The 24,542-nt window shown below is 42.6% G+C and overlaps 1 protein-coding gene across 1 annotated transcript; it reads right to left on the minus strand.

Moving 5' to 3' along the window:
- Positions 1–1,818: 1,818 nt before the first annotated feature.
- On the minus strand, positions 1,819–23,525 carry ttc27 (tetratricopeptide repeat domain 27). Its single transcript, XM_055227421.1, has 20 exons — positions 23,251–23,525; positions 20,358–20,538; positions 17,429–17,552; positions 15,901–16,029; positions 15,297–15,399; positions 14,294–14,452; positions 13,109–13,248; positions 12,377–12,489; positions 10,606–10,672; positions 9,266–9,379; positions 8,853–8,948; positions 8,441–8,563; positions 7,571–7,798; positions 6,785–6,883; positions 6,444–6,496; positions 5,395–5,560; positions 4,642–4,839; positions 4,044–4,155; positions 3,689–3,789; positions 1,819–3,079 (listed from the first exon to the last, which is right to left on the minus strand). Exons 1-20 carry the CDS (start codon positions 23,336–23,338, stop codon positions 2,957–2,959), a joined length of 2,517 nt encoding a protein of 838 aa, XP_055083396.1. The 5' UTR covers positions 23,339–23,525; the 3' UTR covers positions 1,819–2,956.
- Between the last annotated feature and the right edge of the window lie 1,017 nt (positions 23,526–24,542).

Here is a 24,542-nt window from a genome sequence, read left to right on the forward strand (position 1 = left end):
TCAAGAGGAGACAGCCCCTCCACTAGATTGCAGTGGAGAGGGCTGCTAAACTTAACAGTACCTGGAGGACCAAAGAAGATGGTGAGGGGGGAAGAGTACTAAGTGAGCATGACGTCACCCATAGCGTTTGGCTCGAGTCAAATAAAAGGGGTGAATTTGGAGCAAGGCTCCATATTTGGAATTCTGACTGTGAGTATCATACCAACTGAAAACCAATCTGGAGCAAAGCAATTGGTGGTAATGACCTTTTCCACCCACACCGCTGGTTTAGCCGGGAGTGAGTGCTTAGCAACTCTGTCAATCAAACTTGTTGCTAATGCCTCAGGGAAAGAATGCAGCTGATTTGTCTCTTATTAATGTTCATATCTTCAGTTACTGACACAATAGCTAAATTAAAATACCAGGATCATGTAGAGAGGGTTAATACAAACCTTTTAAGATCAAAATGACCAGCCTGACAGCAGCAATTACAGAGAGAGGGCCACAATTTTCTAATGTTAAATGTTTGGAGTCGCTGGAGCCGGAAGCAACTCTGATGGTTTAGCAGGACACTCGTCTGATAATCCAAGAGGAAATGCAGCTCACAAGTGGATTTAAGTAAATATAATGTTATTGGGCAAGTCTTAACAATGGGAGAACAAACAGATCAGAGCGGCAGCAGAGTCACGTCTGTTTGGAGATTACAGATCACCAAACAGATGTGAGCCAGTCCAGTCTGGACACAGCTGTCTGCTCACACGATCCATTGTAATTGCATTTACTTTAATGGGGTTTTCCATGAGGCGAGATTTAGCCAAAGCCTGTCTTATTTGGCCAATCCAGACCCATCAAATCCTCACCTGTTACTACATCAACTCAGCTGCACCCATGCATTAGCTTCTAGACACAAATACTTTTATAAACACAGAAGTGTGAAGTACATCATAGTGAAGGTCTTGACACTTTCAGTCTCAATCTGTAACCTGCTGCCTCATATTTAAATATTGATTTATTTTAGCATGACTCAACTAAATCCTCAGACATTACATTATGGAGGAAGTAAGTCATGCAGACAGTGTGGCAAATGCAACTTTGTGAGTTAAGGAAGAGCAAAATTTTTATAAAAATTATGTAAAACAGGGCCAGAAAATTAATTGTAAAGGGATTAAATGAACTATATTTTACCATGACAACAATCTTTCTAGCTCTTATTAATGCCTCATTGAGGTGGAGTACTTAAAAACTTTTAGTGGAGCTCTTTGCTTCCACTTTTCCCCTTACCACTTACCTCAGACATCTGGCTCCTGTCATTTGGCCGAACGCTATGATGTCACACTCACATCCACTTCTTACATACAGGCTATGGACGAAATTCAAAATGTTAAGTTTAAATGTGTGCACTCTAAGGGTCCTCATTATTTGAGTTTCTGCAGCCTGATACTCCACCCAGAGCCCTGAGGTCAGCTGATCAGCTCCTGCTGCTGTGCTCAAAGCCAGACCAGAGATGCCAGGGCCTTTTCTGTGGTAGTCTAACACAGTTTAAGACTAGACGGAAAACCCACCTCTTCTCCCTGGCATTTAACACTAGACAGAATATAGAGGTGTATTATTGTTCTGTTCCAATGTATCGTGGTATTAGTTTTTTCTTGACTTTTATGTGGAGCACTTTGGTCAGCTCAACTTGTTTTAAATGTGCTATAGAATAAACTTGAAACATAACAGAACGTGCAGTTTAGACACAGAACAAGACAGAACACCAAGAGCCCAACAGACATGAACTGGAGCCATCACAAAAAGGCCCAGTGTGAGCAGAGCTGGCTGTCAAAAACTAAATCAAAGAAGAATTTAAAATATTTACTTTTGTGGCCAGTTCATTACAGAGGTATAAAAAACATAATTGATTATAACAAACATAAGGTGAAAACTGGAACCCTCTAAAGTAAAGTCTGCCTTCTCCCCAAAATAAAATCCCTCATGAAACTTCACTTTGTGGTGATTCAGCCAGACAGAAAATATTACAACCTTAATTTGATCACATTTTTGTGCCCTTTCTATCACCCTAAAGAGGAAACCGCTACTTCTGAGAGTTAATTCTTCTCTGTGATTGGTTAAACCCACCTGTCACTCATTCATGACAGAGGCTGACCAATAGGAAGAGAAGGTGGGCGGGTCTAAGTCACCATAAAACCAGCTCTGCAGGTTGGAACCAAAGCAACGGGATAGGGATTTTTTGAGCTAATATCCGTCTTGCTAATGTCTCTGAAACTGATACTGTGATTTTAAAATGTACAGCACTGACCACTGTATCTGGCAAGGCACCGTTTCAGATTTATCATCTTAAAAAAACGTGAAAAACAGAAACCAAAGTTACTCCTCACTTACCTTATGCATTCTGAGCATTCTAATTATTCACCATGATGAGTTTGTAAGAGCTTCACAACTCTCAGAGAGTAAAGTAAAGCTAGCAACAACTAGCATGCTAACAAGCACTTCCTATAATAAAATGCTTTATAATTGGATGCAGACAGTACACAGGCTTATTTTGAACTCAAGAGTTGCTTATAATATATCTGTACTGGGACAAAACACATTTTGCAGAAATATGTGGAAAAAACTGGACAGGGCCTTGAAGTTGAAGTTAATTTGTTAAAACTCACAAATGTACTTTTATAACTCATCTTTATCTTTATCCATGATGGTGTAAACATATTTCGTATTCTAATGTCTCTTGTATTTCCATAGTTCCTCATGAGTCTGTTCAAAACATAATCTGATCCACTGAAGAAACTGGCACTCATACGTGAGTGATACAAGTTCCACCCCCAGACTTCAGATCCTCACATCACACAGCTGGACTGTAAGCTTGGCTGTGATTGGTCTCCAAGTCTTTCACTTCCTGGTTGGTCAGTAAGCTGTTGTCTGATTGGCTGTGGACATTAGGGTCTGTCCAGCATTGGTTGTTGTCTGTGTAGCTTCACTATGATTGGCTCCGGAGGGCGGCGCTCACTTCCTGAATTTCTTTGATGAGATTTTCCAAAGTCTGGACCTCTTCCTTCATCTCCGAGTGAATCTCTCCTGTGGCTACGTCCTTGTGGTTTTGCTGCAAAGAGATATAAAAAGCTTTAAGTGTAATTTTTGTTTAATTTAAAGGAACTGTATCCTGCCTCCTACAGTTTTAAAAAGGCACTACAATCCCATTTGACCCTGTGTGTCCTGAGCCTTAACCTGCAGATACAAGTGTGTCTCAGTTTATGGAAAGGCCTGATGTGAAAAACCTCCAGAATTCATTCACTGAGCTACAGAGGCTGCACTAGCACTGAGTCATGATTGGCTGCAGGTGCTGGGGTTTAGTTAGTGACCATTCAGAGAGAAACATTTTAGGTTTAAACCATCTGGATTTCAGCATCGAAACTGGCTACCCAAATTAAACCATAACTCCAAACTATAACAGAAATAAATTGGGCGTCATGTTTTTGTAATTAAGAATACATCAGCATTAGAATAGTTATCAGTAAGTGATCAGTTTCTTTCTATTATGACAGAATCGATGTCCTATCGAGGCATTTTAAAAAGGAAAAAGCAGCAGATTCACAATTTAGTTATAGCCCTCACAAAATATTTGAATAATTATTGTACTGTTGAAAAACCTCCACTAGCACCAGGTCCAAAGAGTCAGTTTACATGGATAAATAGAGATTTAAACCTGTACCTTGGCCTTGGAGAGCAGACTGTTGAGACTGAGACGACTTGAGGACAGAACCTGCAGAGCTTCAGCTGGACTCGACTTAGACCGAGCCACAGACACACTCACTGAGAAGGAAAGAGGAAAAGTGCACTTTAATAAAGAGGATGAGGAGGAGAGGGTCAGAGGAAAAGAAACTGAAAAGAAACTTGGCCAGGAGTAGATCAGAAAGAGGAGAGTCAGAGGGGGAAAAGGAGAGGGTTAGATGGAGCAGAGGACACAGAGTGGAGGGTCAGATGAGCATAGAGGAGGAGGAGAACATGGTTTAGTGAGGCAGAGGAGAAGATCAGAAAGGTCAGAGGAGAGGGTCAGAGGATGTCACCTTGCCCCATGCACAGCGCCCTCTGCAGGACTCCCTTGAACAGTGAAGGGTCCTGGTGCCAGTCAGAGCTCTGCAGTTCACAGCGATGAGCTTTGGACAGAAACTGAAGAGCCTGAAACAAAAGGATCAAACCAGGTCAACCGTGCTGATCAAGGCGGAGGCATTACGTGATCGTGGTTTGGAGACTTTGGAGTAAGACATTTTACACAATTTTCTGAACATAAACAATCATTTTATCATTGCCATTTAACACTAAATATAGTTGAAAGCCAAAGTCTCAGATTTTGGCAGCGGTTCAAAGTTATTCCTGACTTTCAGTCACACATTCTAAGCAACTCCATAGACCAGAGTGGAGTTTTGCAGTCATAGTAATGCTAAGATCGATTAGCATGCTAACTGCGGTGCTAGTTAGAATGGAAGGTTTGTGGATGATAAAAACACTTTATAATGAGACGGTGACAGAACACGGCCGCCTCATTTTCACCCTAATGCTGTGTTTAGACCGCAACATGGGTTTACATGTAAAGTCTATGGCGGACAGGCTTTAATAAGACAAAATTAAATTAAAAATATTTCTCAAACAACATGTTACATTCACCTTCTCATTGTCTTCTATGTTCTCAGTAGCGCCCCCTCCGTACAGCACAGCGTACTGCGTCCACACAGCTCGGTCCCCACTGTGCCGTGCGCTCACTCTGCCCAACAGCTCTTTCAGTTTGGGCTTCAGTGCAGAAGAGGGTGCCCCCTGTCTGTCAGGCAGGTCCTTTACAACAGCACGCACCAGGTACTCCAGAACCTGAGACACACAAAAAGGCCTGGGTCAGATCTGGATCACTCCTGGATCAGTCCTGGACTTCAATTCACTTTACATTAGAAAACTGTGGCCCCTCTCTCTGTAACTGCTGCTGTTAGGCTCCTCATTTTGGTTTTCAAAATGTTTGTATTGACCTGTTCTGCATGATCCTGTTTTTTTTTTTATTTTGCCCTTAAATGAAGATATGAACATTAATAACACACAACGAGTGCCCTCTTTCCCTGAGGTCGCTCCTGCTAGCATTAGCAGTAGGTTCCATTGACAGCATTGCTAAGTGCCCCCTCCCCTTTAAGCCAACGGTGTCGGCGAGAGGGGCCGTTACAGTCAACAGTCTGGCTCTGGATTGGTTCTTTGATTGCCAAGATACTCGTAGTCAGAATTCCAAATATAGAACTCCAAATTCACCCCCTATAACTGCTCTAGCCTCAATGAGCTTCATTTGACTGGAGCTGAACGCTGTGGGTGACGTCACACTCTCTTAATCTCTTTTTTATACAGTGTATGATCCCCGGTCCAGTCCCCAGTGCAGTGTCTCACCTCTGTGTCCTTATACGCATCCCTCAGATCCATGAGACGATGGTACGCTCTGATGGCATCGTTGAAGGCTCCGATGTTGGTGCTCACCAACAGAAAATTCTCCCAGATCTGCCACGACTCATAGTTGCACTTGAGCGCCTCCTGCAGGGTGAGGAAGGCCTTGTAGCTGCAGCAAAATATTCACAAGACACTGTATTTAAAAAGGATGATTTTTGTTTATTTATGTCATAAATGCTCTTTGCATTGTGCACAGTTTGGTAAAAGGTGCAATGCAAGAATAATGAGGCTGTAAAACAAAATTATTCATTGTACTTTTCTCAGGTAATAACCAGGTCACCTTTTTGTCCACTCAGGCTCATGGAAAACCAAGAGCCTGACACTATCCCAGACTCGTCACTCTGTCATGGTACATTTTCAAGAGTGACACAAGCAGCAGAGATTGGAGAACTATTAATACTTTACAGTAACATCACACTGGTGGTGTTCTACATGTATGTATATGGAATATTTAGCGATTACCATGGTGACAGAATACACAAAAAATAAAAACTACAAACAGGATTTAAAGAGCACATTTTGAGGAGCCTGTGATCAGTCCGAGCATTTGTGGTTGTTTAGGAGTTTGATTTTCAGCAAAAAAGTGAGTGTGACTAACTGAAAAACTGTTGGCTAATGCTAGTTAGCTTGTGACTGTGATGTTATTTGAGAAGGACTTAACAGCACAAATCAGATCACCTGTTGTAGTTCAGTTAAATCAGCTCTTCATGGTCAGATTGTGTAAAAAAAAGATCAAATTAAAGTCCAACTTGAGTAACAGAACTTCAGATATAGTAGTGCCTCTATTTAGCGTCACACCCCCAGAGAATATTGATGACATCAGCTGCAAAGTATCAATAAGTAAACATCTGCCTGACACAATCCCAGCAGATAAGACTAAGTGGGCAGGGCTAAAAGTTAAAAACTAAAATCTGCTCCTCGCTCAGGGTTTAAATCAGGCACTGGCCCTTTAAAGATCATTGTTTAAACATGGACTTATATGGAGCACTCACTCTTTCTTCAGGCGGATGTAGGCAGTGGACAGGTTGTTCCAGGCCTCTGCGTTCTGTGAAGATGATTAAACAGCATAAATCAACTGGTACTACTGCAAAACGCAACAGCTACCACAGTCTATAACTCTGGCAGATTCAGAGTTGTTTTTTTTTAATAGAAATCTCCAAACTTCTGCTCCACAAATATTGAACCTTGTGTAATTACAGAGATACTTACCATAAACCAGGTCAACACATCTGTGTCTGCAGTTACACAGAGAACTCCAGTATAGAGTTCTGAAATGTCTCACTTTAAACCAGAGGGATTACAGGGATTACAGGATGTTCATTCTGTCACTCACGTCTGGTTCGATGCAGACACATGACTGAAACGCCAGCGCTGCTCCTTCATAGTTCTCCAGAGTGAGGTAACCACAGCCCAAAGAGAACCACAGCCCCAACTGAGGAACAGGACACGGATTAGTAAAGTACATTTAACAAATTAAATAAGTTCAGGGTTTCCACACTTTGCTTGAAATTATTTTCCAGGACTTTTTCAAAACCTTTTTAGTTATGTAATCATGGCGTCTACAAACAGATCTCCTTTTAAATACAGTTTCAATAAGGAAAGATGTGCTATAAACCCGAAAGCTGTACCTGAAGTCCACAATTATTGCAAATTACAAAATACACAAACCAAGGCTACCTACCTACCTATATACATACATACAATGTAAATGACCCAAAAATATTTTCTGCAGGAACTCAAGTTAGTGTGACTGCCTTCACCTATGTTCTCATCTGACTCATGAAACAAGTGCTGACGACTCTCCACAGGTGAACGGTACTCTGAGTCTCTTGTTCTACTTAACACAAGGTCCCGCTGAGCATGTGTGATAAAAGACATGTGGGGTCTGGGGGAGGGTGGGAGCTGCTAATGTAGCCACAGCTGCCCTGGGGCAGACTGGACAGACCAAAGGAAGTGCAGCTGCCAATCTGCACATCGGCCCCCACCACCAACACTGACTCACATACCACATTCAAAACAGGCAATGTGGGTGAAATGTGTTGCCCAAGGACACATGACAGAACTTGGTCAAAGTGGGACCTCATGGCTCTGTAGTCCTGGTCCAGTCCTGGTTCAGTACCTGCATTCTGTTAATCCTGAGCGACTCCTCGAAGCACCGGACGCACTGCTCCATCTCCTTATGCTGCAGGTGGAGCAGCCCCTTGGACCTCATTGCTCTAGCGCTGCGGTGTTTTGACAGGTCCCAGGCCCGGTCGTAGTACTGGTGCTCCCTCAGGATGTCCCCCAGGAGGCACCATAGACTTGGGGTTTCCTGCTTCTCCAGCTCCCTGCGCACAATCTCCTCTGCCTGGGACACAGACACAATGTAAACCAGGATGTGAACAGAAAATACTTTTATAATATGAGCAAAGAAGTGAGTGAGGAGAGACTCCATTTTGGTTTTTAACAAATAGGGATGGGGTCAAGATCTTGTTCCACAAGATCTCGCGCTTCCGGCTCCATCACCTTAGCTCCAATTCAATTTACATTAGAAAACTGTCACCCCTTTCTCTGTAACTGCTGCTGTCAGGCTCACCATTTTGGTCTGAAAATGTTCGTATTAACCCACTCTACATGATCCTTGTAGAGCGGGGATCCTTTTTATTTCGCTATTGTGTCCATAACTCAACTCAACACTAATAACAAACAAATAAGGAGCAGAAGGATTGGTACTTGGTTGTACTGGTTGATAGGATACTTGCAGTTGGAACTCGGCTCCAAACTCACCCCTATAACCACTAGCCTCGATGAGCTTCATTTGACTGGAGCTGAACACTATGGGTGACATCACACTCACTCAGTCCACTTCTTTATACAGGCTATGGGTTAAACCTACATTTGACCCATCCTTCAGTGTCTCTGGGTTAAACCTGTAAGCAGCAGTGTTACCCATCTCCAGATCTTGAGTGTACTCAAGTGTGTTTGTAGTAGTATTAATATTATTCCTGACCTTCCCGTGTTGTCCCAGTCTCTCGTGGCAGATGACCACGTCTTCCCACATCTGCAACTTCTCAAAGGTGAGCAGAGCCGAGCTGGTGCAACCCAGGTCCATCAGGAGAGAGGCAAGGGTTTTCTACAGAGAAAGAGAACACATGAACAACATTTAAACAGATGTCAGGTCCATCAGGAGAGAGGCCAGGGATACAAAATATACAAGGTTAAGGTACATTTTTATTGATCCCCTGTGAGGGAAATTAAGTCTCTGCATTTGACCCATACTTTACCCAGTGCTGCTGGGGCAACCTGTCAGGAGAAGTGAGCTACTGACATACAGCGCTAAGATTCAGCATTTGACCTGTATTTTGTGTGTATTCTGGATCCCAGACAGGTGTGCTCCACCTGTGGGAGGGCATCTGGCTCACCTGTATGTTCCACCTGGTTGGGGGTCGACACACGTAGAACATCTTGAGGCGCTCAGACACTGGGCAGTTCGTCTCCTCAAAATAATTCACCAAAGCCTGAGGAGCAACACGAGCAAGGTTAAAGCCACACTGTGGAACCTTTCTCTTCAGCACCTGCTCGTCTCCATGGAGATGTCATTGCCTAGATTAGGGCTGGGCAATATGGCAAAAGATTCCAAGTTATGATTTTCATCACAAAAAAACATGATTCGTAAACTTTATATTTTTCTGTTTATGAGGGAAATGAATCTAATCTTAATCTTAAACATTCAGAAAGTTCACACTCCACTGTGATTGATTAAACCCAGCTGTCACTCGCTTATAGCCTTACAGAGGCTGACCAATAGAAGGAGGGGGTGGGACCAGAGCCTGACCTGTGTCTGCATCATGGCTCTCTCCACACATCTCCTCTGTCCTCGCTCCAGTTTGGTCCTGAGGCTCAGAGCAGAAACCTCCAACGAGAAAATCTGAGGCCGAGACAACAGCGCCTGGAACAAACGATCAAATATGTTTAGAATAACATATTTAGAGCACTATATTACCTTTTATTGTTTAAATGCTATATTAACCCAAAACAACATATTAACATGTTTTATAAGTTTCATTTTTGAGTCTCCCCTCCCTTTGCTCTCTGTGTTAAGTCACTCCCCCTTCAGGACGCTATCACAACACAATCAGCGTGCATCTCACTACTGAACCTACTGCACATCACATCAGGTTTGTCAAGTTGCTGTGAACAGTTCTGTATCATGTTTTTGAATATTTATGGAGAATTGGGGTCATAGGCTTGTACAGAATCTTACTGCTAACCGTAACGAGGATTCAAATAGGGCCTGAGAGATATCGCTAAATTAGTCACGCATGGATGGCATCTAAAACCTCTTCAGGCATGTTTTTGATGAGGGAAAACATAACATGGGAGAAAGCTAAAAAAAAAGTCAATTTTACAGAATAACCCCTCTTTACAGTCAGTTTACCTCCAGCAAAAAGACCTGAGGCTGACAGGACAAAAACCATGTACCACTGCTGCCCCCTTACACAATGGTATTCCCACAGACCCAGCCTTGCTTTGCTTCTGACAAGAGAAGATACTGGCAGAAGAAGAAGAAGCAGGAGAAAGGAGGAGAAGAGGAGGAGAGCAGGTCCTGTGACAACCATCTAACCAGCCTGCAGACCCAGGATCCACATGGAGACTGGACAGATGAATGCACACAAGGCCCACAGCTCAACAGAGACCAGATCTGAGATAATGTCATCACAGAGCTAAAGGACAGATGAAGAGCACAGCTGAAGGAGAAGGACAGGCCGGGTCTGAGAAGTGAACACTCATAGTTTTAGATAAATCCAAACTTTTTTAGGCCAAACGTTTTTCAAATTCTCCAGTGAAATAAATTGGATTCTGTTTAACCAGAAGTGAGAGCGAGAGAAAGAGATTTAGAAGAATTTAGAGGCAAAAGTGGGCGGGGCTGAATAAGGTCAATAACTGAGTAAACACTACTACTACCACTACTGCATTAACTAAACAATATTACTAGTACAAATACTGAAAACAGATGAATGCCACTGATACTACTACTAACACTACAATACACAGACTAAACACTACTACTACAAATCCTGAGGACAGATGAAAAGACCCAGGATCAGATCTGAGTTAATTGTTTCAGAATAAAAAAGTTAAAAACATTAAAAACACAAATATTTTGAGACTGACCGAGGTGAAGGCGAGCAGCTCCTCCTCCGTCAGCTTGTGCAGAGGATTGTTCTTCTGGAAGTCTGTGCTGGAAACAACATTTAACTGTTAACACCAAAGGGCAAAACAGGGCCTTTTTAGTGCATCTGCGTTAAATCTCCACAAGAGGGCGATATTTGGTTTGTGCCCACCAACTGCCAAAAAATATGGATAAAGCTTAATTTGAACCTTAGACTGTATATATAAATGGACATAGCTAACTTGCTGCTAGCCGCTGCATTCCAAACAGGAAGTGATCATGGGCGCACTTCTGGGTCCATCAACTCTGGCTCCAATTCACTTTACATAGAAAAACTGTGGCCCCTCTCTCTAACAGCTGCTGTCAGACTCATTTTGGTCTTAAAACGTTCGTATTAACCCGCTCTACATGATCCTGGGGTTTTTCATTTCACTATTTTGTCTGTAACTCAAGGTATGAACATTAATAACAGACAAATCAGGTACCTTCTTTCCCAGAGGTCACTCTAATGTCAGCAACAGGTTTGATAGACAGCACTGCTAAGTGCCCAGTCCCTGCTAAACCAATAGTGTGGGCGGGAAGGCACTATATTTTCAACAGCTTGGCTCCGAATTGGCTCTTTGGTTGTTATGACTCGCAGTTGGAACTCACCTATAACTGCTAACCTCAATGAGCTTCATTTGACTGGAGCCGAAAACTATGGGTGACGTTACACTCACTTAGTCCACTTCTTTATACAGTCTATGGTTATGGGTAAGTTTGTAATACTTCATAAACTTTGGGGGAGATACTCTAAATTGGCCGTAAATATCTACCCAAAAATATCGGCATAGCTGAACGGACATTGGTCTCTCTGGATTCTAAACAATCGGTATTGGTGAAAAACCTTATGTTGGTTCTCAAATTTTGACAGTTAACCAAACAAACTAATAATGTATATAACACAAATATTGATAATAACCTTCACATCCCAGTCTTCCTGTATTCTGTATTAAAAATGTGTAGTGCTGCCCTCTGGTGGTCAATGTGGGTTACACAGTTTAAAACCCTGGAGCTACAGTGAGGAACTCTTTAAAACACTAACATATTTGGATCAGTACTGCTGTAAGTTTTAAAGTCTGAACAAGGACAAAAGTGTGAGAAAAAGAGGGAGGAGGAGAACCGAGAGGGACGAGCCAAACAGAGAGGGAGCAGGAGAGATGACGGGATGAAAGGAGAGAGAGGGAAAGGAGAGAGGGATGAGAAGAGGAGAGAGGGAAAAGAGGGGGAAGAAAGAGGAGGTGGAAGAGAGAAGAGAGGTGGAGGAGACAGGAGGAAGAGAGAATAGAGGTAGAGGAGAGAGGAGAGAGGAGAGTTGAAGGAGAGGAGAGAGGCGAGTTGAAGGAGAGGAGAGAGGAGAGAGAGGGGCTGGGTGGAGGAGAAAAGGTAAAAGGGAGAGATGACAAAGAACAGGGAGAGGAGAGGTGGTGAAAAGGGGAGAAGAGGAAGGAGAGTGGGAGAGAAAGATGAGGAGGAAGAAGAGGAAAGGGTGACTTTACCTTGAGAGGAGTAATATATTCAATCTAATGTTTTTGACCATGAGTGTGGAGAGTGAGGGACCCGATAAACGAGGCCATGAAACTGGTCCAAAAACCCTGGAATACGGCATTAGCGTTTATCTGCCATTAGAACATGATGTAAATGAACTATGAATTAATTCATCCTGCCCTACAGGAGGATGGGAGGGCATCTGACATACAGGGATACAGGACAGTGGGAGGGCATCTGACTCACCACAGTCCTAGGACCACAGCCTGCTCCTCGGGGCTCAGATCTGGGAGTTGGAACTCGTCCGGATCCTCCAGCTTTATTTTCTCCAAACGAGTGTCATCGTTCAGAGCACAGTCCTGAGAGAGAGGGAGAGAAAAGGAGGAGAGACAGAAGAGGGAGAGGGAAGAGAGAAAGAGAGAATGAGAAGGGAAGACAGGAGAGGCAGAAGAGAGGCAAAGGAGCGAGAGAGAGGACCAAGAGAAAAGAGGAGAGTTTGGTTAAAGTGTGACTATACGACTAAATTCCACCCAGAAACACATTTCAACTAGAGGTGCTAGTTTTGTAATCGAAAACACCTGGCTATAATCAGGGCAGTCCTGAGTGATGTCACGTAGTGCTTATAATCCCAAACTTAGATTTAAGCGTTTTTGACCAGAAAGATGCAAATTACCCTTGTTTACACTAAAGTTGCCTAAAAATGCCTATAACAGTAGATAATACTGTTAAAACTCCATTTACACAGTTTAGTTGTGTAGTGTTTAGTGCCAAGCTGAACTGTGTAACTTTTCTGGTAGATTCTGTCACCTGCTCATCTCCATGGAGACGTTATTGCTTTGCCTGGAATGTTCCAATGGCAAATTATCATCTCCATGAAGGCAAGTCAGTGTCTCCACCAGAATGGAGGAGAAAGAGGGGTGGGGTGTGAGGGCACATGACACAGAGGGATACAGGAGGATGGGAGGCCATCTGTCATACCTTTGGCAGTAGACTGACAGGTGTGGGGGCGGGGCTTGTGTCACTGTTGGTCCAATCAGATCGCTCGTTGGTTCTCTTCACTTCCAGGATGAGCTGAGCTAAACTCTTCTGTTGAAACCGTGTCCGTTTTCCAAGAGCCCCTGAAACAAAGCATTCATTAAAGAGGACACAGAGAGAGCTTAAAGTTTACTACTTTTTATAAGCACGTCTATACAGAATTAAAACAAAATTACTAAACCAGACGTAACCCAGCACTAAAAGTATTCCAAACCAGGGTTTCATCATGAAATCAAAACTACACAATAAAGATCAAAGGAATAACCTGGGACTAAAACAGGTCTAAATCGATATTAAATATGACTCAAAGTGCCTGATTTAGAACTAAAGTCTAAACTAAGACTGCAGACTCCATGAGGGGCCTAAGCATTGGCATGTATCAAGTTTTTTGCCATATTGTGCTGGTCAATACTGAGATAATAAATAGAGTTGCTCCAATGGATCAAAAAAAAATGTGATCATGATCTGCAGAGTGATCAGATGTATCGCTCACTCGTGTGGGTCACTGATGTGCATCTGGAGGCACTTTATCGTCTTAAACAAAACTCCATTGATGCTGTAACTAGTTCAATTTCGCTCAAACTTAATATCTTTAAAAGCCTATATTTTCTTGAAATAACAAAATTGTTTGTATCACTATGTCAAAGCCCATGTGATCCATATCGGCCAATAAAAATCCTGATCGGAGCAACCCTCTTTAAATCAGCCCTGTTGTGCTTGTGTCTGTCTGTAGTTATAATCTGACACCTGTGGATCATTATGTCGTAATATGCACATTTTAAATCACAATATTTATCTACGACTTAATAAAATAAACTAATTGGAGCTGGCGTCGCTGTAAACGTCATCACAACAAAGCACCACATGCTGTCGGCGCCCCCTATGGATAGCTGCACGTCACTCTAATGAGCAGACCTTTTTTTTTTTTTTCCCATTTGTACCAAAATGGCTACAGAGCACTGCAGAATCCTATAAGTATGACCGATTAAGAAAATAAAACTGGAGAAGGAAGTGCGTAGTGGGTGTGTACCAGTGGAGCTGAAAGCCATTGGTACACAGGTCAATCGGCAAAATGGCGTCTTGAAAATAAGAGATTAATAGAATAATTTTAATAATGATGTTTCGTACCGGTGAGGTTCACAGACAACCCCGACAGCTCCTGGGATCTCCTCACGTGCTCCTTTGCCTCTGAATACTCGTAATAGCTCAGGTTTATGTAGACACACTCGAGATGGAACTGCACCTGCAAGTTCAGATGTGCCTCCAGAGACGACCTGCTCTCCTCCACTGCAACAGACAGGTACAGACGGGTGAAGACAGGTAGAGTTAGGTAGAGACAAGTGGAGACAGGTGACGCGTCTATCCACACACACATGTACCAGGTGTGTGTGTGTGTGTGTGTGTGTGTTTACGATACTAAAATTTCAAACTCTATTTCAATACTAAGGAATAGACCAATCCCGATACCACGATGACGATATTCTTTAGACAATAGAATGTCATTTTCCACATTAAATGGTAGTACTTTCTTTTCTATTCCCATGTGGCCTTATATCTGTGTAATCCTCAGTGTTCAGTAGGTTCATAGTGGTCCATGTGTGTATACTAGTCTATGTGTCTTATACTTGTTCTGATACAGCTCAAGAACATTCTAATGATATTCATGAAAGGTTCCTTTCTGCCCTGTGAATGGGACTTCTTTAATATCAGCTGTGAAAAATTTGTATCTAGTTTCGATACTAGTTTTATTATCGGTTCATTTCTGATTTTTTATACTTTCTTTATACAGCCCTACTCTCCAAGTCCACTGTACAAATGGCTGTATGGGGTTTTCATGGTTTGTTTTTCGCAGTGATAAAAAAAAGCTTTAACTCGTAACAAAATCCTTGAGCTGTCCAGAGCTCCAGAACAAAGAGGGGGCAGACTCGAGGACACTAGCCCAGGACGAAGCTCCGATCTAGGCTGTAACTCTGCTCAAGGCCCCTGTCAGCTCCACACATGGGCCACACAGACACATGCATGAGAGAAATCACTTTTATCGAACTTGGGTCACAAAGGAAGGACACACGGTCTGATTTAGAGCCAGAGGAGCAGAGAGCCAGAGGAGCAGAGAGCCAGAGGAAGTTCTGACCTGATCTGATGGAGCTTTGGGCCAGAGACAGGAGCTGAGGAGAACAGGCCTCCAGGATCTGCTGATGGAGCGACAGGTAACGCAGAGTCCACCACGAGACCAGCTGAGAAGAAGCATGTTTGGAATGATGAATGACAGGACATTTAGCGCCCTCTGCTGGACAAAAATCTCTCCATATTTTTGGGATTACCTCAGTAACAATTAACAATTTGACATTCTAATAAGAAAAAAACCAAACATTTTAATAATATTTTCTTTAAGTAGACAATAGATTTGATGACGTCATAAGATTAAAGTTTCACGTCTGGAGCAGATTGGGCATCATCAAGGATTTATCAATATCACAACTCTTACTAATACTGCTCATTGATCCAGTATTTTAATAGCACTCTTATCAGTACTTTAACAGCAAAAATAATATATCTAATAATAATTAATGAAGATTAATAATATGAAATAATGTCTTTAATCTAAAACATGGGATTCTCAACATTAATATCACCCTATTTTAACTGAAAGCCCATTACAGCCATGTTTCTACTGGCTGAAAGGTCCATATTGCACTATTCCGGGTTTTGGTACCCAGCCCTGTCGGAGCACACACCTTTAGAGACCCAGAGTGGAGCACCCGGGTCAGGAGGACCCTGGACAGGAGCAGGAGCAGAGGGTTAGACACCAGAGGGTAGACCGACTCCCCATCAATGAGCAGAGATGACAGGACAGAAGCCCGCACCTGTCAATACAAGAAGGATTATGAACAGGGAGACAGCACACAGCAGACAGACATTTCAGATCATGTTTGTAGAAGCCTAAACTAAACAAGATTTTCCTATAAAAAGGCTAATTTCAATCTTCTGAAATTTAAATTAATAAACCCGCCAACTCAAATTGCTTTTAATTGATTTCAATATACTGTACAGAGAGGAGCAGACCGGAGGCTCCAGGCTCCAGGGGGAGTCTGGTTCTAAATGACCCCACTGAGAGGCTCCTGTCCTGGGCTGCGCTCTGGCTGCTCTGAGAACGGTTTGCTCCACTCAGACAGAATGAAATTTCAAACTAGTAGCTATAGCCCGATATAACCTTTACTAATCGAGCCAACTCCAAGGCAACCAACTGCTTTTGTACAGACAACAACCAATCATAAAACTCAATAAAAATGTTTCTAAATCGGACCTATTGTGCTTGTGTCAGCCCTATAGTTGGAATGATGTTATATATTATGATTATATATTATATTATGTTATAATTTGCGTATTTTAAATCACAATATTCATCAAAAACGACTTAATAAAAGAAACAAGTCTGCTGACTTGTGGGACCAGTGGGAGCTGCCATAAATGTGATCATAACAAAGCGCCGCATGCTGTCAGCCCCTCCTATGAAGAGCTGCACATCAAACTAGTGAGCAGCAGATTTTTTTCATTTGTACCAAAATTACTACACAACGCTACTGAATCATACGGGTATCACCGATTAAGAAAATAAAATGGGAGAAGGAAGTGTGTGTGTCACAGAGGGCGTGTACCAGTGGAGGCAAAAAACAAGGGTAGATTGGCAAAATGGTGTCTTGAAAATAAGATAAATAAAGATTACTCAAACATGAATCACTCCAAATACAACTTCAGAGGCTCAATGGGAAGAAACGACCAGAACATGGTTAACCCTATCGTGGCGGATGCTATCATTGCTGATAGAGCGCAGTTGCAGACTTTACCCGTGGTTGTGGCGTTACGGTAATGGACTCTCATGTCAATTCAAACGGCGTCTCAAAGCAGAGACATGGGGCTCTTTAAATATTTTACCGTCATTACAGTAATCTGTCTCCGTTATCCCTCGAAGGTGATGAATGAGGGAATGAGAAGTGCTGAAGGGATTTTCCCAGTCACTTATTCAATGTGTCAAAAGAAAAAAATACAGATGGATATGTAAAATAGAGGTAGTTGTGTGAAAAAATGCAGTATATTCTGATACTTCTTTTAACATGATTCTTATGGCTAAAAAATGATAAAAGTCTAGGCGAGCTGTACTAATCTATAGTGTGCTCAGTCCTTAAAGGGTTAAAGATCTGAACAGAACAGTATGAAGAAAAGATCAGATTTAACACACTGATAAAAACTGGTTTGGTTCTGTACCTGTGTTTGGAGCAGAGCAGGAGGCAGGATCTCAGAGTCCTGAACATCCAGAGGAGGTCCAGTCCAGTTACTCTGAGCAAACATCTGCAGACAGGAGACGGTCAGCAGCAAGAGCACCACCTCTCTGAAAACAGAATATAAAAAATATGAAAATACAAAAAAAAAACCCCAAACAAACAGTAAAACTTGAGATGGAAAAGGTATCTGCACTTTCCAGCATCACCTTAAGTCTCCAGCAGAGGGCGATATCGTTTCATCTGCCCTCAGTGCTGCTTCACTCCAGAGTGCAACAGCAGATAAAGAGTTCTTGTGCCCTCTGCTGGTTCTCTGTATGTAGTCATTTCAAATATACATGAGGACGTTTGGTGAAGGACAGAGGCAATCTCTGTATGTGTGCGTCTGTGTGCACATGTTCTCTGTGTGCGTGTGTTTGTGTGTATGTGCGTACTCTCTGTATGTGTTTGTGTTCTTTCTTTGTTCATGTATGTGTGTATGTGTATTCTGTGTGTGAGTATATATGTGTGAGTGTGTTCTCTATGTGTGGGGGTGTGTGTGTATGTGAGAGTGTGTTCTGGGTGTGTGTGTGTGTGTATATGTGAGAGTGTGTTCTCTGTGTGTGTATATGTGTGAGTGTGTTCTCTGTGTGTGGATATGTGTGAGTGTGTTCTCTGTGTGTGGATATGTGTGAGTGTGTTCTGTGTGTGTATATGTGTGAGTGTGTTCTGTGTGTGTATATGTGTGAGTGTGTTCTGTGTGTGTATATGTGTGAGTGTGTTCTCTGTGTGTGTATATGTGTGAGTGTGTTCTGTGTGTGTATATGTGTGAGTGTGTTCTCTGTGTGTGTATATGTGTGAGTGTGTTCTCTGTGTGTGTATATGTGTGAGTGTGTTCTGTGTGTGTGTATATGTGTGAGTGTGTTCTGTGTGTGTATATGTGTGAGTGTGTTCTCTGTGTGTGTGTATGTGAGAGTGTGTTCTGGGTGTGTGTGTGTGTGTGTATATGTGAGAGTGTGTTCTCTGTGTGTGTATATGTGAGTGTGTTCTCTGTGTGTGTATATGTGTGAGTGTGTTCTGTGTGTGTATATGTGTGAGTGTGTTCTCTGTGTGTATATGTGTGAGTGTGTTCTGTGTGTGTGTATATGTGTGAGTGTGTTCTGTGTGTGTATATGTGTGAGTGTGTTCTGTGTGTGTATATGTGTGAGTGTGTTCTGTGTGTGTGTATATGTGTGAGTGTGTTCTGTGTGTGTATATGTGTGAGTGTGTTCTCTGTGTGTGTGCGTGTGTTCTCTGTGTGTGTATATGTGTGAGTGTGTTCTCTGTGTGTGTATATGTGTGAGTGTGTTCTGTGTGTGTATATGTGTGAGTGTGTTCTGTGTGTGTATATGTGTGAGTGTGTTCTCTGTGTGTGTATATGTGTGAGTGTGTTCTCTGTGTGTGTATATGTGTGAGTGTGTTCTCTGTGTGTATATGTGTGAGTGTGTTCTCTGTGTGTATATGTGTGAGTGTGTTCTCTGTGTGTGTGTGTGTGAGTGTGTTCTCTGTGGGGGTGTGTTTGTATGAGTGTGTTCTCTGTGGGGGTGTGTTTGTATGAGTGTGTATATGTGAGAGTGTGTTCTGTGTGTGTATATGTGTGAGTGTGTTCTCTGTGTGTATATGTGTGAGTGTGTTCTCTGTGTGTATATGTGTGAGTGTGTTCTCTGTGTGTGTGTGTGTGAGTGTGTTATCTGTGTGTGTGTGTTTGTAGGGGTGTGTTCTCTGTGTGTGTTTGTGTATATGTGAGAATGTTCTCTGTGTGCGTGTTTGTGTGTGTATATGTGAGTGTGTTCTCTGTGTGTGTATATGTGTGAGTGTGTTCTGTGTGTGTATATGTGTGAGTGTGTTCTCTGTGTGTATATGTGTGAGTGTGTTCTGTGTGTGTGTATATGTGTGAGTGTGTTCTGTGTGTGTATATGTGTGAGTGTGTTCTGTGTGTGTATATGTGTGAGTGTGTTCTCTGTGTGTGTGTATATGTGTGAGTGTGTTCTCTGTGTGTGTGTATATGTGTGAGTGTGTTCTCTGTGTGTGTGTATATGTGTGAGTGTGTTCTCTGTGTGTGTGTATATGTGAGAGTGTGTGTTCTCTGTGTGTGTATGTGTGTATATGTGAGTGTGTTCTCTGTGTGTGTGTGTATATGTGAGTGTGTTCTGTGTGTGTGTGTGTGTATATGTGAGTGTGTTCTCTGTGTGAGTATATGTGAGTGTGTTCTGTGTGTGTGTGTGTATATGTGAGTGTGTTCTCTGTGTGTGAAGGTGGAACATGCCTCTTTAACAATGTCATATCAAATCATCTGTTATAACACAAATACATTTCCAGAAGCTCGTCTGCCCTAAAATAAGAATATTTTAAACAAAAAGGTGCAAAAGCCTCAGCTCTGAACAGAACTCCAGCCGTGTGCTCCACTCGGCACAGAGACCGGAATTCTGTGTCAGAGCCGGAGAAGGACACTTTCATATAATGGAAAACCAGAGACCGTGAAACTAACCTGAACCTGATACACTTCAGACCTGCAATGAATAACAAGATCTGCAATAAACCAGGACTGAACCGGGACTGAACCGGGACTGAACCAGGACTGAACCAGGACTGAACCAGGACTGAACCAGGACTGAACCAGGACTGATCCTTGGCCGTTCTTTTCATCCTTCCAGAAAATAACGTCTTTATTAAATCTCTGTCTCTGAATTATTAATTTTTAATAAAACCTTCACTCGGCTCAGCTCCTCAGGGAGATGTCATTGCTGTGGCAGTTATCCTCCCTCTCATCAGGAGGTTGTGGGTTTGACTCCTGATCTCTGAGTAGAGTGTATATGTCCTCTCTGTGTGAGCGGCAGAGTGATTATCCTGTCTCCTGCTCTCAGTCAGGAGGTTGTGGGTTAGACTCCTGATCTCACCTGTTGTCTTGCTCGGTGGCGGTGTCCAGGTAAATCTTCAGCCTTTTCTCCAGGTGAGCCTCGAGATCTGTGCCATCACCAACATGGCCGCTGTCTCCACACAGCAGCTCCTGGATTAGAGGACTCTGGAGGACACCTCGGAAGTTGCCCTCAAAAAACAGCTCCAACAAAGGACCCACATCTGGAACAAAAAACAGGATTAAACCAGGACTGAACAAGGACTGTACCAGGACTGGACCAACTAACAAGTCTGATTGACAGTGATGTGGCTGGGAAGGAGCGTTACCTTCAACATTTTCTCTCCTGATTGGCTCTTTGTTTGCTATACTAGTGCTCGGAATCTGCAATCTGACAGTTAAAGAAGACATACCGTGCTTGTGTCTGCTTTATAGTTAGAATTTCTGGAATTACAATATTCATATAAAATGAGAAAAATAAAAGAAACAAGTCCAATGACTATGCGATGCTGCCGAATCTTACGAGTATCACCGATTAAGTAAATAAAACTGGAGAAGAAAGTACAGTAGTCACAGTGAGTGTGTACTGGTGGAGGTGAAAATGGGAGTAGATCGGCAAAATGGCATCTTGAAAATAAGAGATTAAAGATTACTCAAACATGAATCACTCCAAATACAACTTCAGAGGCTCAATGAGAAGAAACGACTAGAACATGGTTAAAGATCTGAAAAGTCCAGTTTACAGAAAAGGTCTGATTTAAACAGCAGTTAGAATATAATATATTAAAATAGAATTCTGACCTGGTCCAGCCCAGTTTAAACTACAGGCCCTGTAATGACTCGGGGTCAGAAAAAACCCTAGTCTCACACGGTTTGCTTTATGAGTTCGGACGAAGACATTTGGTTTTTATGCCCACGTTCCTCTGCTCCTCAGACCCTGCACGCTGAGTGGCCATTTTGAGAAACGCCGCCTGAAATCACCCATAATTCTTTAAGAGCGGGGAGCAGGTAACCAGATGGAACGGGAGATCGAAATCTACTGGAGCTTTGGGAATAATCAGGACACCGTCTGAAGTGGAGCGGGACTCATTTAGAGCAGTTACATAACGAGGAGAGGAAGAGATTATTCTGGTCAATGAGGAGCCAAGTGATGAAACGGTTCAAACTGGGGACTTGAGGGGGCTGACCCCGGTGAGATTTGGTAGAAAGTCTAGATAATTACCATAATATTTTGAATAATTTTCCAAAAGCTCTCACTGAGTTTTAGTTTAAGTTCTTATCTCCTCTGAGACCACTTCAGTCCAGACTTCAGCCCTGACTCAGGCTTGATTCATCTGGTTTAGTTCTGGTTCATTTCTTTAAGCTTCTGTTTAAGAAGTGAGCTTTGAAATAACTGATAACTTCATTTTGTTTATTCATAATCTGCTACAGAAAAGGTGCCAACCTCCATCTTTTACTTTATTGGGGAGCAATTGGAGCAGACTTCACAAACTTAATTTCGATACTAAGGAATAGACTCAATACTGACCCCAATACCACAATGATAATAAAAACTCTCTCATTAGACAATATACAGTGATTTTCCACATTAAATGGTAGTACTTTCTTTCATATTCCCATGTGGCCTTATATCTGTGTAATCCCTCAGTGGTCCAGGTATGTTCCATAGTGGTCCATGTGTGTATGTTAGTCTATGTGTCTTATACTTGTTCTGATACAACTCAAGATCATTTTAAAGATATTCAGGAAAGGGTTTTTTTTCCTTTCATTTCTGTCCTATCCATCCATCCATCCATCCATCAATTTTCTTCCTCTTATCTGGGGCCAGGTCAAGGGGCAGATAAGAGGAAAGTCAGGTACTCCCAGACTTTCCTCACCCCGGACCCGTCCCCAGCTCCTCCGGTGGGACCCCAAAGCGTTCCCAGGCCAGAGACATAGTCCCTCCAGCATGTCCTGGGTTTTCCCCACAGACTCCTTCTGGTGGGACATGCCCGGAACACCTTCCCAGGGAGGTGTCCAGGAGGCAACCGGAAAACAGATGCCCGAGCCATCTCCGCTGACTCCTCTCGACATGGAGGAGCAGCAGCTCTACTCCAAGCTCCTCCTGTGTGACTGAGCTGCTCACCCTATCTCTAAGGGAGCACCCAGATTTCTGTCCTGTCAAATCAATTTTTTAGTATCGATACCTTCCAAAAATAAGTATCTCATATCGATTAGTATCAGATTTTTGATACTTTTGACAATCCTACTCTGGACTTCAGTTTTACCTGTGCCTGTGACCTTCCCCTCAAGTCTTAACTGTTGAACTGGGACCAACTAAGGCAAACTAATTCTGAAACATTTTATCTGTAGCCCATTTACAAATCAAACATTATAATCATCAGAAAAAATGAACGTAGAGACAGTGACGTCAACATACACGCGAGAAGAGGGCGGGACTTGTCTTCAGTGAATAACCCTATAGAAATATCTTATAGTTTATATTCACTAATCTAGTATTCTTTAACTATGACTCTTTAACCCGAATGGCACAAAATAACTGTATAAATCTGAAGATACGAGAAAAACGGTTTCTTGTAACTGACAGCACCGCAGCACTGAGCTTTTATGTTAAATCAACACATTTTACAGCCGAGTCTGGCGGCTCAAATGTAATATGACCACGCGCACAGTACAGTACGGGACTTTTACACTATAATCACGTTACTGACAAAATCAGTAGAACATTATTAGCTAAGCTGTTGTGTTATTTAAATACGTTACATCAGGATATCGTGGCTAAATGAGTTCTTCTACAGATAAACAGACCACGGTCTAAACAGCAGCGCACTTATATCACGGATGTCACCACAAAATAAACCTGTATCTACCGTAATATTCATCTAAACTCCGGTTAAACTCCGGTTCCGTGGACCCACCGGAACCTCGTTTCTCACCTGGGAGGCTGAACACGCTTTGCTTCCATTCCGCCGCTTCAGCTTGGGTCAAAAAGCCCCGGAGCACGGAGATCTCCACGCCCAGCATCGTGCTTTCTGTTCGGACACACAGAGGCCCGTCAGTCCCCGGGTCTGGAGCGGTCCGGAGCTGGTTCTGTCACCGGGACAGAGCGCTGATGTGCGGGTAGAGCTGGAGTCTGGAGCCGGGAGGGCGGTGTTTATCCGGAACATGTGGCGAAGAGGAGAGCCGCCATGCACACTGCCGCGGTGCACTCTGGGAACATAGCAGCCCGGGCTTTTCACAATAAAAGCACCGATGTATTTCCACAAATTATATTTTAGAATAAATGTAAATTAATATAACTAATTAATTTAGAAATAACAGATTAAATTCTCTGTTTTGATACCGCTGATTTAAAGGGTCTATATGAACTAATAAAGCCACGTGTTTTCTGTATAATGTTCTTGAGAGAGTAGAGATGTGCTGCCCTTGTGCCTTGGAGCAAGACACATCACTCTCTTGTGTTCTCCAGACAAGTGAAGTGGAGGGCTCCAAGCATCCTATCCACACAAATAAAGTCCAGCTGCAGGTGAGTGATGGAGTGATAACAGTGGTCTGGCCAGAGAGTGAATTGGTACAGAATGACAGCCACTTCTTTGCTGACGGTGATCTGCTGCCAGAGCTGCCCTGGGGCCAATTAACAGAGTGTGCTGCGGAGATAATGAGTAGGAAAAACAGAAAATACATTTGATCTGTTATTAGAGTAATTTAAACCGATTCAAATCTTACTGAAATTGTAGAAAATAGAAAAATACGTTTGACTCCATTTCTTCCAGGGGTGAACGCAGAATGCACATCTCAGGTTTGAAGAGGTGGCCATTTTGAACTCTCAGAAGCACATTTTCTACTTCACCTCATTTGTCCAAAGTCTTCATTAACAAGTTCTTTGTTTTTAAATCTTACTGGTCCAACTAATTCAATATAACCTCAGGAACAGGAACTTATTAGAATTAAACTTACTTCAGAATTATAACTGAAGCTGCACTGACATCTCCCTGTCGTGTGTGTGTGTGTGTGTATGGTTGGATAGTCAAAGAAATGAACTCTTTAAATGCCTGAGAATATGGCTAAAAATCAAATGACTCATTTGACAAAATGGAGGATTATAGTTCAAATGTCAAAAAACAAATTGACATGTTGAGATTAGACCCGTCCTGGTTCACTCCTGGTTCAGTCTTGACTATTAAGTGTCGTCTGCTTTAGTCCTGTATTGTCCTGGCTCAGTCCTGAC

The sequence above is a fragment of the Periophthalmus magnuspinnatus genome, chromosome 15 (genome assembly GCF_009829125.3).
Source record: "Periophthalmus magnuspinnatus isolate fPerMag1 chromosome 15, fPerMag1.2.pri, whole genome shotgun sequence".
Classification (NCBI taxonomy): Eukaryota; Metazoa; Chordata; class Actinopteri; order Gobiiformes; family Gobiidae; genus Periophthalmus; species Periophthalmus magnuspinnatus.

Bases quoted from the DNA above. Each gene is read 5' to 3' on its own strand.
- ttc27 (XM_055227421.1), bottom strand. From the start codon at position 23,338: ATGCTGGGCGTGGAGATCTCCGTGCTCCGGGGCTTTTTGACCCAAGCT. The intron at 20,539-23,250 runs GTGAGAAACGAG...TTTTTGTTCCAG, and splicing joins AAGCGTGTTCAGCCTCCCAG to ATGTGGGTCCTTTGTTGGAG. The intron at 3,790-4,043 runs GTGACATCCTCT...TTTCCTTCTCAG, and splicing joins GGCGCTGTGCATGGGGCAAG to TGAGTGTGTCTGTGGCTCGG.